The 16,208-nt window shown below is 40.9% G+C and overlaps 1 protein-coding gene across 3 annotated transcripts in view; it reads right to left on the bottom strand.

Moving 5' to 3' along the window:
- Nucleotides 1–16,208, bottom strand: part of SACS (sacsin molecular chaperone) — an 89,802-nt gene that overhangs the window by 14,737 nt on the left and 58,857 nt on the right. For 2 of the 3 annotated variants that reach the window (XM_072795774.1, XM_072795775.1), the window contains 4 exons: nucleotides 14,069–14,215; nucleotides 10,304–11,786; nucleotides 9,584–9,675; nucleotides 2,160–2,186 (listed from right to left, as the gene is read on the bottom strand). In XM_072795774.1, coding sequence (XP_072651875.1) covers nucleotides 2,160–2,186; nucleotides 9,584–9,675; nucleotides 10,304–11,786; nucleotides 14,069–14,215 — 1,749 coding nt within the window. The remainder of the gene's footprint in view (nucleotides 1–2,159; nucleotides 2,187–9,583; nucleotides 9,676–10,303; nucleotides 11,787–14,068; nucleotides 14,216–16,208) is intronic. The other variant, XM_072795776.1, reaches the window with a different exon arrangement.

The raw sequence follows: 16,208 nt of genomic DNA, 5'->3' as shown, positions 1-16,208 counted from the left end.
CATGCAACTAATACACCAGTCATGCTCAACTGAAAAAACATAAGAGAAAATAAAGGAGAGAGAAAATGAAATTACGACATAATTCTAAAGTACTTAGATGGATTCAATCTGAAGTCCTAATGTCTATTTAGTTTGTATTTAAGCCTTTATAGCTTTTCACCCTAAAGTATAAATGTTAACACAGAAAAAAAATCTTCACCTCTTAGGTTAGAAAGCCATTGATATGGTAAAGCACCTCTAACAATATTGGAAAATAATTTTTGTAGCATTTTAATAAAGGACTGTGTTTTTGTTGGTCTTGCCTTGAAAATCATCAACACCATCAAAAGAGGTCAACTCTACAGTATCGGAAGTGTTCCTGGAGAGAAATGTTTTAGCTAAACTATTACTAAACATAGTAAGAGATAATAAGTTATTTCAGAAATAACTCTTTTTGTTGTTGTTTTTAGAAATAACTCTTCTAAGAGTAGTTTTTACTATCAATCTTTTCAAAACAATGACATCAACACACTGAATCGCTCTTCAAAGACTATGCTGTATTTTTTGCTTGTATTTTATTCTCAAGTTTATATTCAGTACTAACTTTGAGATTGATTTTTGACACAGATGAAGATAGGATATTATAGACTACATCAACATTTACTTAACCAAGAAATCTCAGTCTTGAATTTCACTGACTGGGGGCTCATTACACTTGACCAGACTCCTTCAGAGTCATGGCCAGCTGACTCTGGGCATCTGAGGCCATAAGTACAGCAACAGTTCTTTACATTTTTCTTGTACAGAAAGGAGCAGTGGCAGCTTCAATGGGTGATGAGGTCTGACAACACTCTACTAGGTAGAGATATCAAATTTCTCTCTAAATACTTGGGTGACAGGGTGAAAGTCCATTCAATGGTAAGCTACAGATGAGTCAAATCTTCCGAGCAACAGAAAGAAAGATGGGAAAGGAAAGGAACCAAGAGAGGACAGGAAAGTGCGCGTCTGCCCTCCAAGCACTCCATTGGGCGCACTGGGCAGGTCTGGTGGCAGCACTGCAAGTTCTGTGGGCATCCAGCAGAAATATCCACTCTAACGTGGAGCCTGCCAATGTGGTTCAAAAATCCACTGGTGACCAAATTTCTTCTCAAGAAGTCCACAGCGGCATTCTGTCTTCCTACTGTCCCTAGTGTTCATCTAGAAGCGGGGAGGCCACGACAAATGGAGAGGTCACTGCCATTACCCAGAGCACCCCCAGGGCATATGACAACTACGCAGCCTACTTCTACTACTATTTTGTTTCCCTCTTTGATTATGCCTTAGAAGTATAAGCTATACTAAGGTTTAAAAATATACAGTAAGAGTAGCTGTGGACAAGCTGGAAACCAAATTTAATATTAATAGGAATCATCAATATAGCAATGACTTGGTTTCTTGACTAATTTGAGTATAGGTACAGCTTACTTCAAAGCTGATCGACTCCAAAAATAATATTTACCACAAAAACAATTTCTGTAAAGCAAATCTTGCATCCTCTAATTTTCCAAGTGAAACATGAACTAGGGGAAAATAATACCAGCTGAGTCAAAAATTTTTATTAAAAAGAAATCCATAAAAGGACACAGCAGGCACTGTAAGTACAATCAGCCTATTTTTCCTAATGAAGGCTGTGTTAGCCACCTCACTCTCCTCAACGGGCCAAGGAGTGGGCTGTGTTGCCATTCCCAACTTCACCACGTCAGCCCAATGCCACTGTGGATACCACAGGACTTCCTCCCTTCAGGGCCACAGATCGTAGAACTGGTTCCCCTCTATACTTTCTAATCTTGATATTTATGTGTATCTTATAAGAGAGGTGCATTCATTCACACTTTCCCATTAAAACCCGCAGCTTAAAATACAAATTTCAGCATAATTCTTTCAGTTGAGACCAAATGTTTTATGAAATGAATGTTTCCAAGTCACTTAAATATGGTTTTATTGTGGTATGTACAACCACGACCTACATACCTAGATTGGTATAGTTTCCTCTCTCCTTTAATAGTTATCAGCACCAGAAAAAAAAAAATTGATAACATAATTTCTAGCTACTTTGGTAAATAAAAAAACAGGATTCAAAGAATCAAATGAACAAAAACATCAGGCTACAAATAAACACAACATTTAGTCAGTTACCATACCTGAATATCCCCAGAGAAGTTGTTGTGCTAGAATATAATTAAATCCAATCTTAGAAAAAGCCAGAATTGTCACAATTTCACATGATGGCTACAGAAATCATTCTACATCTTAAGATAACACTGTCTATGGAATCTTACACATGACTATGTAAAAGAAAAGCCATAAACAGAACTCCAAATAAAGCAAAATATACATTTAAGACTTTAAATGTATTTCAATGCACACTAAATTCAACTATATAAAGGGTGGGAAATCTTCGTTCAGAAAGAAAGCAAAGAAGAAAGGAATATGAACTTGTATGGATAAATTACATTTCCATAGCATAAATAAAGTCATTTAATAAGCTCCCAATGTGCTTTATGTACAGATGAGTATCACGTGATATTTGGATATTTCAGGTAAGAATTAAGAAAGGGAAGGGGCACCTGGGTGGCTAAGTAAATCCAACTCTGGATTTTGGCTCAGGTCACGCTCTCAGGGTCATGAGATTGAGCCCCACCTCAGGCCCCATTCTGGCTGTGGAGCCTGCTTGAGATTTTCTCTCTCCCTCTCTTCGTCCCTCCCCCTCTTAAAAAATAACTAAGAAAGAGAAGACATCTAACTTATAAGGTAAATCACTCCATAAATTGGTAGTACCTCTATAAAGTAAGTATATAATTTTTGGAGTTATCTCCATAAAGTAAATATAATTTTGACTCTATGATTTTAAAAAAAGGGAGGTTTTATCATATATTTCCACAGTTTGCTTATGGTAACCACCAATAATCCAAACTTCAAAGAATTCTCCATGGCCATCGAACACCTCCCTCTGCCCAAAGCAAGCCATTTCTTGGCTCAAGTACATGTCCACGGCTCTGTGAATATTTATGAATTTGGGTAACTTAGGCTACACTTGGCAGCTAACACAGAGACCATGCTCTTACCAAAGGAATTTAAGCTCTTCTAATCTGAACATTCTTCCAATTACTTTAGAGGCATTTTGTCAGTCAGTATTGACTGAGCACTAGAGACAGAGAAATAAACAAGACACATGACCTTAAACTACGTCTCATAGTCTAACAGGCAAGATGGGTATTAGATAAATTATTATAAATGATTAAACAGGTATACAGGTATGGTACAAATGCTACAAGGAGCATAGTGTGCCACAAGGACACACTGGCCATGAATGAGACAGCCGAGCCTGAGGGAGCAAGACTGGGGGAGGGGGTAGAGGAAACCATGTACACCACACCTACGGGAGGAAAAGAACAGCCTGTCCCCCAAATATGAGAAAGATCAATGGAGACAATAAGAGAGAATATTGATAATAATCACAATAATATCAAACACTGATATACCCTTTCCATGTACCAGGCATCTTTATAACACCCAGAAAATGGAGCCACATAATGAAGGGCCTCATATGAAATGTTTAGGATTTGGTCTTTGTTCCAAGGAAAAAGGGGAAGCCTTTGCCAGATTTTCAGGTAAGAAGTGAGAACGTATTTTGGAAAGATAATCGTAACCATACTATCACTCTATTAACTAGAGAAGCAAGAATGGGTGTGGGGAGACTTTCAAGGTTACCCCCATATTCAAGGTGAGACATGCTGGCCACCTGCGGGGAGGGGGACTGGGAGACTTCTTAAAACAGGGCCCTTCTGCCTGACAGTGAGCTGTGAGTGTAGTAACCCAGACATTCTCATGGTACAAATCCTGCCTCCAAATCTCTGGGATGTTGCTAATCTATATGCCTGAGGTTGGCACCTGACATTGCTACTTCTGCTGAATATTTCTGCACACTTCTATGAGATTGTCTCTGCAATGAGTACTGTAAATCCTCACAAAGTAGCGTCAACGTGGACAAGGCATACAAGCTGTCTCTCCAGATGTGATGTTTGCGGTCTTTCCTCTAAATGTCTTAGACAGAAGCTGGGCCAGTTCCTCTGTGAGGTCCCTCAAGCTGCCACCCCTCTTCATACTGACTCTCTTCCCAGCATCTGACACAGAAGCCATCCCACTAAATGGAGGTATTATTCACATTGCTGTCCCCACTGGACTGTGAGTTCCTTCCACTTTTATTCTTCATCACATTGTCTCCACCCAGGAGGATGCCTGGTATACACAGGGGAACCTCTGACAAATGTTTACTGGGAGTCTTGATCATGAAACAGAGCAAGGTGTGACACCATATGTAATAAGTAAATACAAAAAATATTTTGAATATAAATAGGATCTTGGTGCTAACCTAACCTAGCAGGCACTCTTACCATTGGTCTGATTTAGCTTTTTTTCTATTTATTTCCTCCAAAACCCACCTACCTGCTCTTCTAACTCTTCTCCAAATTCTGATAGTTAAGCATTTACTCAAGTAACTTAACAAATAACTCAAATGACGATGACAACATACACTCGATTATCTCACAATTATGAAAAGCAAGTAAGAGGACAGAAGATACTCATCTGGAAAGGAAAGAGTAAATCACAGGCACAATCCCAGGGATTTAATTGCCTTTTCATCTTTGCGCCCCTGTCCCCTGCAACAACATCCAAAGCCCAGCATGTGGAATCATGAACATGTCCAACCAGACTTGTCAAGCAGGCACTGGAAATACAAAAACAAAATAAGGGATGGTCCCTGCTCTCAAGGATTTTACAGTCTAGCCCAATAAAATTATGATCCTGATCAAGCAGAGAGGACTAAATGGACTATGTACCGAGCTCCCTGAGCCCAGCAGAGATATCTACCGCAGAGGTGCAAGGCCAGGGTGGGCGTAGGGCAGCCCACATGAAAGGCAGCTTCTTAGAGGACACGTGTGGGCTGAAGAGTCAAGGATGAACACAAGTCAGAGTGGCAAAGAGGAGGGTGGAGAGAGTGTTCTAAGCTAAGGGAACACCACATACAAAAATACAGATGTGAGAAAACTTTCCTTCAGGTAAAGACAATCACCAAGCATCCACCTTAAAGCAATCCCTGCACTATGTGGTGGTGACAAGTGTCTTTGCTCTCAGGAGACAAATGGAGTGGTAAGTTCATCCAACTACAAGTGCTTAGGAGGGGGACAGTAAATGAACCAAAGCCAACGAGATGGCAAGTTTACAATCAGGGAAAGCCCTGTTGCCAACACAAACAATACTAGGTCCATCCTGAAAGAATCCGCGTCCACTGGGAATGCCGAGCAGGGGAGGGACATGACCCAGTGAAGGGTGAGGAATCTGTGAGGAGGGACCTATGCTACAATGGTGACAGCCAAAGAAGAGAGAGCCAGGAAGCAGGGCAAAGAGATTTCAGGATAGGACAAGGACTCAAGTCAGGAAAATGTTGATTCTGAGATACTCATAGAGCTCCAAGTGCAAAATGATAACAGCAGCCACTTCATCAGTATCCTTATATGACATCTGTACCACGCGATTGCCCAAGTAATGACCAGGATGAGTAATGTACCACGACAACACCTTCCAATGATCTGCCCTGCTGCAATACTGCAAAACTGGACCAAACTCAATTAGAAAGTTGTGACTGCCTGCCATCCTTGATTCATCTCGTATCTCATTTCATTAACTTTGTAATAAAGCAATCTTGCATTTGATGTCATTAAATCTTGAGGGCCTCACCTAGACTCTCATGAAGGAGGTTATTATATTACCATGTTACTGATTAGAAAACAGGGCTCAGAGAGGTTGGCTAATTTATCCAAAGTCACACAGTGGAGGAATCAGGTGTGAACCAGGCATGTAACCACTATACCACAGTGCCCCTCTCATCACTGGGGTGGCAACTGGAGATGTGGCAGTCCTTCCTCAGGTATGGTGGCAGGGGTGTGGGCTGTGTGGGGAGACAGAGTGAGAGCAAAATGGAAGAGCTAAGAGCCCCCACACTAGTCCATATTCAAGGGGTAAATTCAGGAGTAGGGATTCACAAATAACTCCAGGAAGCAGGCAAAGAAGCATAAAGACACTAAAAGAGAATGGTGTCATGAAGCCAAGGAGCTCAGAAAGGACATGAGCAGCATCCTCTAAGCTTCACGGAGATTAGGTAAAAGCAACCACATAAGTCCACTGGATTTAACAATAAAAAAGTCATTAACTGGTGACCTCAGCCTGGCAATTTTATTGGAAATCTAGCAGAAGCAAAGGCTCATCTGCCGTGCTAACAGATGAGGAGGAGGTACAGACCATAGGCATATCCTATTCTTTCTAGAAGCTGGACCATGGACCAGGACAGAATACAAGAAAGGTAATCAAAGTCAAGTCTGTTCTGTTTTCCCCAAAATGGGATACACAGAAACATGTTTCATGCTAACAGCAAAGGGGCAGTAGAGGCAAACGGTGAAAGCAAAAGCAGTTACTCAATATTTAGCTCAGGACTCTAAATGTGATACAAGTACCACTATCAAATGAGACAGATTCTATCAGAGCTCTGGAGTCAGAGAAGCACCCACTGCAGAGAAAAAATACCTCATGTTACAATTCCATGCAACAGCACTTTCAAAACCAGGCAACCACTTGTTACTGATAGTGAATAAACAGAAGTCCACAGTCTGTATGTCAGCAAAACAGCCACATAACCATTATATAGGGTAAAAAATTAAAATACTAAATACAAACTCAAATGTTGTACATGTGTGATGCTCCCCACCACATGAAGGGAGCTCTATAAAAATGACACGGCCTCTCCCCTCCAACACTCACTCATCCCCTCCATTTGCCCCACGCCATCCGACAGCGGAATGACTGATCTGACTGGTAACTTCAGAAAAAGAATCTGCACGTTTCTAGGAAGCCTGGGGGGCGGGGGGGTTCTCCCCCACACTGCGCTGTGCAGGGCAGGACCCATGTAGGACAGCCTGGAGTCTTCCACGCGGCCTGTGCATAGACCAGTGAGCTGATCTGGATGATTCTGGATCAAGGGCAGAAGCAAGCCACTGTCCCCAGCCATGATCTCCACTACCAGAATTATCAGGACGTCAGAGGTGATCTGTGACGTTTATCTGCTGGACTCCTCTCAGGGCATCTCTTTACAAACTCAGCTCTCAGAAAAACAAAGCAAGGGTTTAACTTACTGGATCCTCATCAGGCTCTACATCATAATACCCCCCAAACGTTAAAACTGTTAAAGGCAACAAACTAGTATGAAAAATTACTTTTTGCCTGGAACTAATTGTACAAAAATAATAGGGAAGATGCCCAGGAGGCAGGCACCTATCACCCATGGGCCAGATAAAATACTGAAAAGGCCAGAGGTTAGGATTACTTAATAATCATGAGAATGGTAGCATACACTTTAACTGAGATAAAGAAAAGTGACCTTGAAGATAATGTCTGGGAGAACCAAGCTATACATTATGGGTGACAAGCAAAAACAGTCAACATGTCCCATCTAGTGTAACAGTCCAGAGAAAATTAACAAAGAACCAGAGAAAAAACAGTGCTTATGGTATAATTCCAAAAAACAAATCAGAATCCAAAGTAGATACCCAAAGTACAAAGACACAACTTTACAAAAATGTCAAATTATGTCAGTAAATGTATAAACTTAACTCTTCCCCAAAAATATAACAACAGGTACTCCCACTTAAGGATGAACAGGCAGGTTGTGGCCATGCCCTGTGCCACATGGTATCTAAAAAGTTTCCAGTTAAAGCAGTATTATTCTGTTGGATTTGTACCCTTTTCACCTGATTTGGTTCTAAAAAACTTGAATAACTGGGCTGATTTCCAAATCCATATCCACCTGAGAAACTACTAGCCCTTAACAAAAACATTCTCTCCAAAAGAAAGTAATATAACACACAATGAGAAAGAATGATCTATAACTCAGCTACCCTGGATGGATCTCACAAACATAAGAGGAAGTCAGAGAAACAGACACGGCACATATCGCATGATTTCCCCTTTCAGAAAGCACAGTAACTAGCTGAGCTAATCTGTGCTACTAGACTCCAGGATCACGGTGGGAGTGGTTAGGACCAGAGAGGCAGAGTATGGGTGTGGGCAATCTTCTGGGTTTTGATCTACATGTATTTGGTTTATAAAACTGCACTGAGGGGCACCTGGGTGGCTCAGCAATGGAGTGTCTACCTTCAGCTCAGGGCGTAATCCCAGGGTCCTGGGATAGTCCCACACTGGCCTCTTTGCAGGGAGCCTGCTTTCCCTCTGCCTGTGTCTCTGCCTCTCTGTGTCTTTCATGAATAAATAAAATCTTAAGTGCACTGAACCTACATTTATGACATGTACTCTTCTGTATGTACATTATATTGCAATGTGCAGTTTTTAAAAGAGACTGTCATACAGATTCTGAAAAATAAGGATTTCTAAAACTTTGGAGAAAAGAACAGTAGGGTTATAGGAATCCAAGTTTAGACTCCCTCAAAGGCTTTGAAGATGACCATTCCCAATTCAGTGAATAATCTGGATAGTGGAAAGATCCACGTCCAATTCCTTGCTCACAGTTATAGATCCTTATGGTAACAGCACTGCAGATTCCTCTTCCTTCGGTCTCGCCTGGGCTCATCCTTAGCTCGCTTCCCCCATCCCAACTCCTTTCACTTTTATTTAAATGAGTCAAGATGTACAATGACCAGCAACTTTCCTTTAGTCATTTTCCTTCAGAAGAAAAGAGCAGATGCAATAAAAGACAATGCCACAAAAAATGTGCTTTCTAACCTTAAACAATGGGACAAACCCAGAATTTTTCAGGGCAATATCTGACTTAGAAAGAAAGAGTTCAAGCAATGGTTTAATAAGGGCAAGGATGCTCACAAAAGTTGAAAGATACTATTAAACTGAGAACCATGGTGATTTTTTTCTCCCAAATCACTCTGTCTCTCCCTAAAAAGAATTCTCAATAAAGGACATCCTTTGCCAAGACCTCAAGAGTCCCCTTTCCTGACACTTTCATGTGTCTGCAGCTGGAGGCAGTGCAGACCTGGAGCCGACCCAGCATGGTCACAAGAACTCTGAGGACAGGGTGGTATGGGCGACACAAAGCTGGCAGGTGCAAGACCAAAGCTCCCCGCACACATGAGCTTCTGACCTGGAATCAAACTTTCCTCTTCGTCTCCATGCAACCCAATCAACAACATCTGTGCTACTACTATCCGGGCTACAAAATGGGAGACTTAGGTGTGCATGTGAGAAAGGAAATGGGAAAGCATTAAAAGTTGTGTAAGAAATTACCATACGTGTATACCACCCTCCCATGACAGAAGAGGTTCTGAAATACAATACCCGACTTTTGGACTCTTTTAGAATCTAGTACTGAAATGCCTTAAAATCTAACAATTACGTTAGATTGAACCAACTGAAATTGCTAACTTACAGGTCTAGAATGGAAAACTCTTGGCAATTTCATATTGGCTCAACTTCAAAGAAAACTTATAAAAACTTAATATTTTTAGCAATAGGTTTATTTAAAAAAACAACAGAACAACTATAATACCTCGGGTTTGGGCAGCTTCCTTTAAAGCAGCGATGAGGTGAGGCTTCAAGCTATCCAAAATGAACCTTCCTTCAAGACCTGGGAAAAGGGACCTAAAAAGTGAAAGGAACACAGCAATTATAACCTTCTAACGATTCTAAGGTAAAGTAATTCAATTTTGTAATTTCAAGTCAGTTAAATGTTCTATTTTACATAGAATTATAATGCACATACCAAATCACACTATAATACTTTTTTGATTGAATATTACTTAGGCTTCACTTTAAAATATGGTGGCCTCATGCACCATATCCAAGTCCAAGTAGTCTAAACATCTTAGATAAAATCACCTTTATTTTCTGAGATGACATACACATCCTCAGTTAAATTAATGTACTATCCTCATTAAATGTCATCAAAATAATTCATTATAGACACATCTTACTTCGTTATCATTAGTACTTTATAACCATTGTTTTCAGGGTCCTGTTACTGAGATTTCCAAGAGAAACACCTGTTCAGTACGTTTCTGGCTGACCAACATTTCAATGCTTTTTCACTTTAGGATGTAAAAATGTGCCTTACCATAGTTTAACAAAGGATTTCTGCAAAAGTCTTCCTGACTACAAAATCTACATGGATGAGCAATGGATTTCACAATAAAGGAGAGGGAGGGAGGGGGAGAGAGGAAGGGGGGAGGGGCCCTCAAGGGAACGAGCACTGCAGAAGCATGAGCTCTACCTTGGATAGTCTTCTGAGGTAATATAAATAACATCTTGATCTGATACGGATGAGGAGAAGGGCACAAAATTTCCATTTTGTAAAGGCAGCAGCTCTAAGCCCAGAAGTTCACTATAGGCCTGGTCAGAAAGCACGAATTCCAGAAGGTGAAGCTTGTCTTGGGCACCACCGGGGTGCGCAGACTTCCTCAAAACCTGCCGCACCCAGGCGGGAGTCACCTTCCTCACAGGTTTGGCACTGGAGGCAGCGAGCTGAACGGCAGCAGCGAGGTTGGGGGGAACCTTGACAATATGCTTCCCTGAGCTCTGGAGGTAGCTGAGCACACTTTTCGTGCATTCCCAACTTTCGTCCAGTTCCGAGAAGTAAGCCTGCTCCAACTTGACCCACTGGTTGCTAAGGGAATACATGACTGCGTTCTGGAACAGCTCGTTAAACAGAGGCTCTAACACCGGCTGCCAGTGCACCCTGACCTTGCTCACATCAGGCCAAAGCTTATAGATGAGGTCAACTGACAAGGGAAAATCGGAGCTCCTTTCGGTCTCCAGACGTTTTATGGAATCTAAGATGAGAGTCGCATAGGCTTTAGGGACAACAGTCATGACGAGAAACTCATTCCACAGGGCTGCAGGGTCTCTCCACTGGTCCAGCTCTCGCCACTTGATGCTTCTGCGATTGTCAGTCAGGCCAAAGAACCCACTGATATGAACTGGAAGGCCTGTTTTGCTCTCCTCACCTGGCGGCAAAGGCAGAAAACAGAAGGCTTTTCCTGAGAAATCAGCTGTTGCTCCTTTTTCTTCATCATCTCTCGATAAAGACATGGCTATTCCAATGATTGGGACAAACTTCAGTTCATCAGCTAGAGAATCAAGTTTACCGCTAATCCCTCGCCCGCCCACACTGTTACAGACCAGCCACGATGTTTTCTGCGCGTCCTTAGTGCTCTCATCTTCTAAAACTATGTTTATGTGATATGTGACACAGGTGATGCTATTGCTTGGAATCTTTTTACAATAGTTACTTATTGCAGTTTCCAGGATCTTTACAGAATTGGGCCGCTCATGTTTCAGGGCCTTATTTTCACTAGCAGTCACCCTAAACACCAGTTTCTCAGTTCCATCGGCCTCTCGGACATGTAAGGAGACATCCTGCACACTCTTCAGGAAGAGCAGCACTGTGTCTGCATCTGCCCTGAAGGAGTCAAACAACTCAAGAACTTTCTGCTTATTGTAGAGGTTACTACTAAGCTGGGAAGGCTGTAGGCGAAGAGGGAAACGGAAAAACGTTCCTGGAAAATTGGCATTTACAAACGTTTCCTTGGTGCTTCCAAAAATGCCAATAAATGGCGCAAACTGGTCAGAAAGTTCACTAATTTCTTTGCTGTCATCTTTGAGATTCCAACATTGGCCTGATTCATGTGGACCAAAAAGCGTTTGATGAGGATCTAGCATCCCAATCTGATCACCACTAAAGATACAAGGAACATCTGTAAAGAAAAATTCAACAGTCATGATTGATGCTGAAATTTAATGGACAGCTGTAACTATGATGCATAGCTACTATCAAGATATCGTATGTGGAAAAGCATAAACCATAAAGTGACTTTAACACAGATTTATCTAATAACAAACTAAATTTAGCTTCAGAAATGTAATTCTCTGCATATGAAATATAGTAATTTCGCTTTTGAATCAGTCAGTACCAGGCAGAGAAACCTGAAATGATTACTGTGAAATACCTACTAAACTATTAAATATGTAAAGGGTATCTGTATATTTGTACTCAGCCTCCACAGCCACCTGAACACAACTATACAAAAGAGTTGCATCCTATGCTCAAAATAAAAATTTTACTCAGATTCTCTGAAAAGAGGGGGAGAGAAATCACAGCACAGGTGACTCTGCCCACCATGTAACTCAGTTAGCAAAGGCCCTGGAGTGAGTGTTCACAAGCCCCCCAGGTGGCCTCCACCCCTGTGCTTCTCACACTGAGCACACCTCACCATGCAGAACCTAAACCCAGTGCTGCTCAAGACACATTTTTTGTATAGTATGGCTCCTAAAGCCAAGAGCAACTATTTCGCTTATTTCTCAACCACAGACAGAATACGGAGACACTGGCAGAGAAACTAGATGTGTCAGGTGCTCTCTACTTAGAGAAATTCTTCACCATGGTGCCTTCATAAGGACTTCAAGTCCTTATAAGTTTTGACAGGTTTTGCCTCACATGCTGACTTTAGCACCAAACCTTCATGCACCTTTAGCACCTTTAATATTTAAGGTTATCCACATAAGGCAGAGCCGTCACAACCACGGACCCCTAAAATTTCAGATATTTTAAGTGGGAAATGTGACATCCACCAACCCAGCCACTCAATCGATCAACAATGTGGTGGGATGGCACTCTGGGCTACACTCCCTTTACATCGTGTCTGCACTCCCGTTACTGAAATTATGTCAGAGACTCCTGATGGTTGTAAAGCATAACGCATGACCTTTGCAAATTCTCAGATTATAGAACAGCACTCCAGTTAATACTGTCTGACATCAACATGCTCATTCTCAAGCAAGGAACATCCAGAGATATGCAGACGTTCACAGTCAGCTAGACTCTCTGACTACAAAATCATTCCTGCACAACAGTCTCCACGTTTAGGCAACTCACAAGCATGCCCCTATAAAATTTTAAAACTTCCACATGTCACACACCTGAGGGGTAACTCGAAAATGGTTGAACACATCAACGTTAACGTTCATGTATAATTGTGACATAAATTTAATATATTTGTGTTATACAATATACTATAATAATGTAAATGCAATAAAAATATAGGCTTACTAAAACCAACCTTATAATGGGGGTGACTCAATGTCCCACTTGCCAAGGACAGCCCCAATTCAGGTCAGCTGTTAGGGAATGATACCACCCACCCTCTTCCACTCTGACAGGTGTCCCAGTTTGAACAATAAACTATATGGTCACCCAAGCTATAGCTATAGCTCTGCCAGCTAGCTCAGTCTCTCTTTTGCAAGTTCAAAATGCAGAGTTTGAAACTAAACCACAGCCAAGTGCCAATTCCACAAAAAACTTTTTATCACAAACTATGGTAAATACTGGTTGCTTTGACTCTGGAAGAATAGCCATCTTAGAGATATCTACAGGAAGAGTTTCAAGTACTTCTTATGTAACTCTGAACCAGACTCCTCATATTCTTTCTAGAAACAAGCATGATTTAAAAGTAATCTTTACAATACTCAAAAGTTTAAAAAGAACAAAATTTTTATGAGGAAATTGTTGAGAAACCAGAATCAAAGATCTTCACTTTGTTATTCAGTACTACTGAGCATTATACTTTCTCTTTAATCTCCTAGTATTTAAAGATATGTACAAGAAAATCTGTGAAAATCAGTTTGTCTGACTCAAAGATATTCAGTGTAAAATTTTTAGAGCAGAAACAATTTGTGTAGGCATTTCAAGAGCTACGTTTCAAATCTCATATAAAATGGATTAATATATACTATTACACTGAGCCCACCAGATCATGACATTAACTTTTAGCATCACATGAGGAAACTTTGGTATACTGACCATGGCAACTTTAGAAAACTCAAAACACATTGGTATTTCACTGGCATACTCCTTGCTGCTGCCAGAGAATTTGAAAAAGATGCCTTTTAAAACAGTATCATCTCCAAAGTTAACCAAATAAATTACAAAAGACGGTTAAAATAATTTTCACAACCATGACTGAAAAACCAAATACTATACCTGTTATATGATAGACAGAATTAAATCCAATTCCAAATCTTCCAACCTTCAGGGGGTCGTCCTTTTTCCTACTTCTTGCTATTTCCTGAATGCCATGCCAGTCCTCTGGAGTGAAAACTGCATTGTTGTATACATACAGAGCTGGCCCTGGGTGTTAAAATGCACATGCATAGAAACATAATAAAAATTTTTTAAAAGTAAAATACACATGCAGGTATTCAGAAAGAAGTAAGCCATGGCATTCGGTCCTCTTCCAAGAGCTTCCCCTACATAAACCTGCTTATTCCGTAAAAGATAAGAGAAGTGAATGGAATTACCGGATTTTACACTATAATTCCAATTTTCATAATAAAAATAAAAACACAAACTTAATGGTAAAAATTGCTAGCAGAAAGAAAAAAATATTGCTGGCCAAAACTCCAAAAAGGAAAAATTAAGGATGCTATGATCCTTAGACATCCAAACCACAGAGCAAACAAGGAAATTAATCACAGTATACTATTACTATATAAAATTTATTCCTAAATGGCATATTTAATTTTTTTTAATGGAATAACCTATAAATGTACTAAGGAGACTTGCTATTTTAAGAAACCTTATTAATATATTATTTCATATGGAGAAAAATAATCCTGAATAATAATAATAAACAATCAACTTGTTTTTGTCAGCCTCTGGATTTTTTCTGTACAAGCCATTACCTGTATAACTAAAACAATCATTAATGTGACAGATTTTAAAATCAGCACTTTGGAATAATACTACCCTGTCTCCAAAACATTCCTTTAAAAAGTCATCATTAAAACTCAAAATATTTGAATTTAAAACGTGAATTGATAATTCAAAATACTTTTAGAACACCCTTTTGAAACTTCAGAATCTCTAACATTCTTTGAATATGTTTATAGTAATTCATCATATTTAAAACACTGTTCTTTTAAAGAGTTACTGAAATATAACATACAATGAAGTGCAAAGATCCTAAGTGTACAGCTCGATGAATTCTTACAAAGTGAAGAAACCTGTGGAACTCCCACCGACATGAACAAAGAGAGCCCTCCCAGCTCCCCCAGAAGCTTCTCTTCACTCGCCTATAAATTCGAGCTCAGATACGGGGACACTGGCCCCTGCCTGTTTTACAAAAATGGCCTGGTGCTGTGTGTCAAATAGTGTAAGAATGGACAGGAGAGTCGTCCAGACTGCGAGGCCTTTCCGAGGAGGAGCATGTGGTAGCTGAAACAGACGCTGGATTTCAGACCCAGCTCTACCGTTACCACCTGCATCACTTCAGGCAAAAGGAAGTCTTGAAGGCTCAGTCTCCTCGTCTGCTCATCTATAAAGTAAGGAGAACAGTATTGCGTTGCAAAGAAGTGTGGGAGCTCAAATGACACAGTACAAAGGAGGGCCAAGCACAACACCTAGCACAGAGTCAACGCCTGAACGGTCAGATCCTGTTCCTGTTGGAGTCATGGGTGGTACCCAACGCAGTGAGTACTTACAATTAGCAAGATATTACTACAGGAATCTTAATACAGTAAGTATCCTATTAGCCAATGATAGCCAACGACAGCCAGTCGAGAGTGGCATCTGGTGAACAGTGTCTGGTCCTGCCAACTCCAAACCTCCATTAAAAATACCTATGAAGACACAGAAACGGGAACCACAGAAACTCACAACGCCGAACACCGAGACCAGAATCTGGAGAGAACCTGTGTAACTGGAAGGGCTACAGAAGGGAATCAGAAATCCAGCAGCGAACACGCCACTAACACTGCCAGGAGCAGAGCAGAGCTACCCGCCTGAAGGAAGACCTCCCTTCCTTCCCACTGTCAACCCGAAAACCCTTTGCTGCCCAGCTGCTTTTACAAAACATTTGTCAAATTACAAAACAATAGATGCAGGTTCTTACAAATTCAAACAAAGTAGTACTTCTCATAAATAAGAATTTCCTCCTCACATCCTCCTTCTCCAAGCCTTACTGACGCACCAAAACTGTCTCCCGTCCAACACCGTCAGTGAGCTCCTAGCAGGAAGGAGACAGGTGACAACCACCCGTCACCCGGAACTGCCAGGAACTATCATGGAACTGCCCTGTACACTGGCTTCTGGAGCATGCCTTACACAGGGGCTAGTCAGTGTC

This window comes from Canis lupus, chromosome 24, assembly GCF_048164855.1.
Source record: "Canis lupus baileyi chromosome 24, mCanLup2.hap1, whole genome shotgun sequence".
Lineage (NCBI taxonomy): Eukaryota > Metazoa > Chordata > Mammalia > Carnivora > Canidae > Canis > Canis lupus.
The sequence above is the reverse complement of the archived record's forward strand: the minus strand, read 5'-3'. Positions and strand labels throughout refer to the sequence as shown.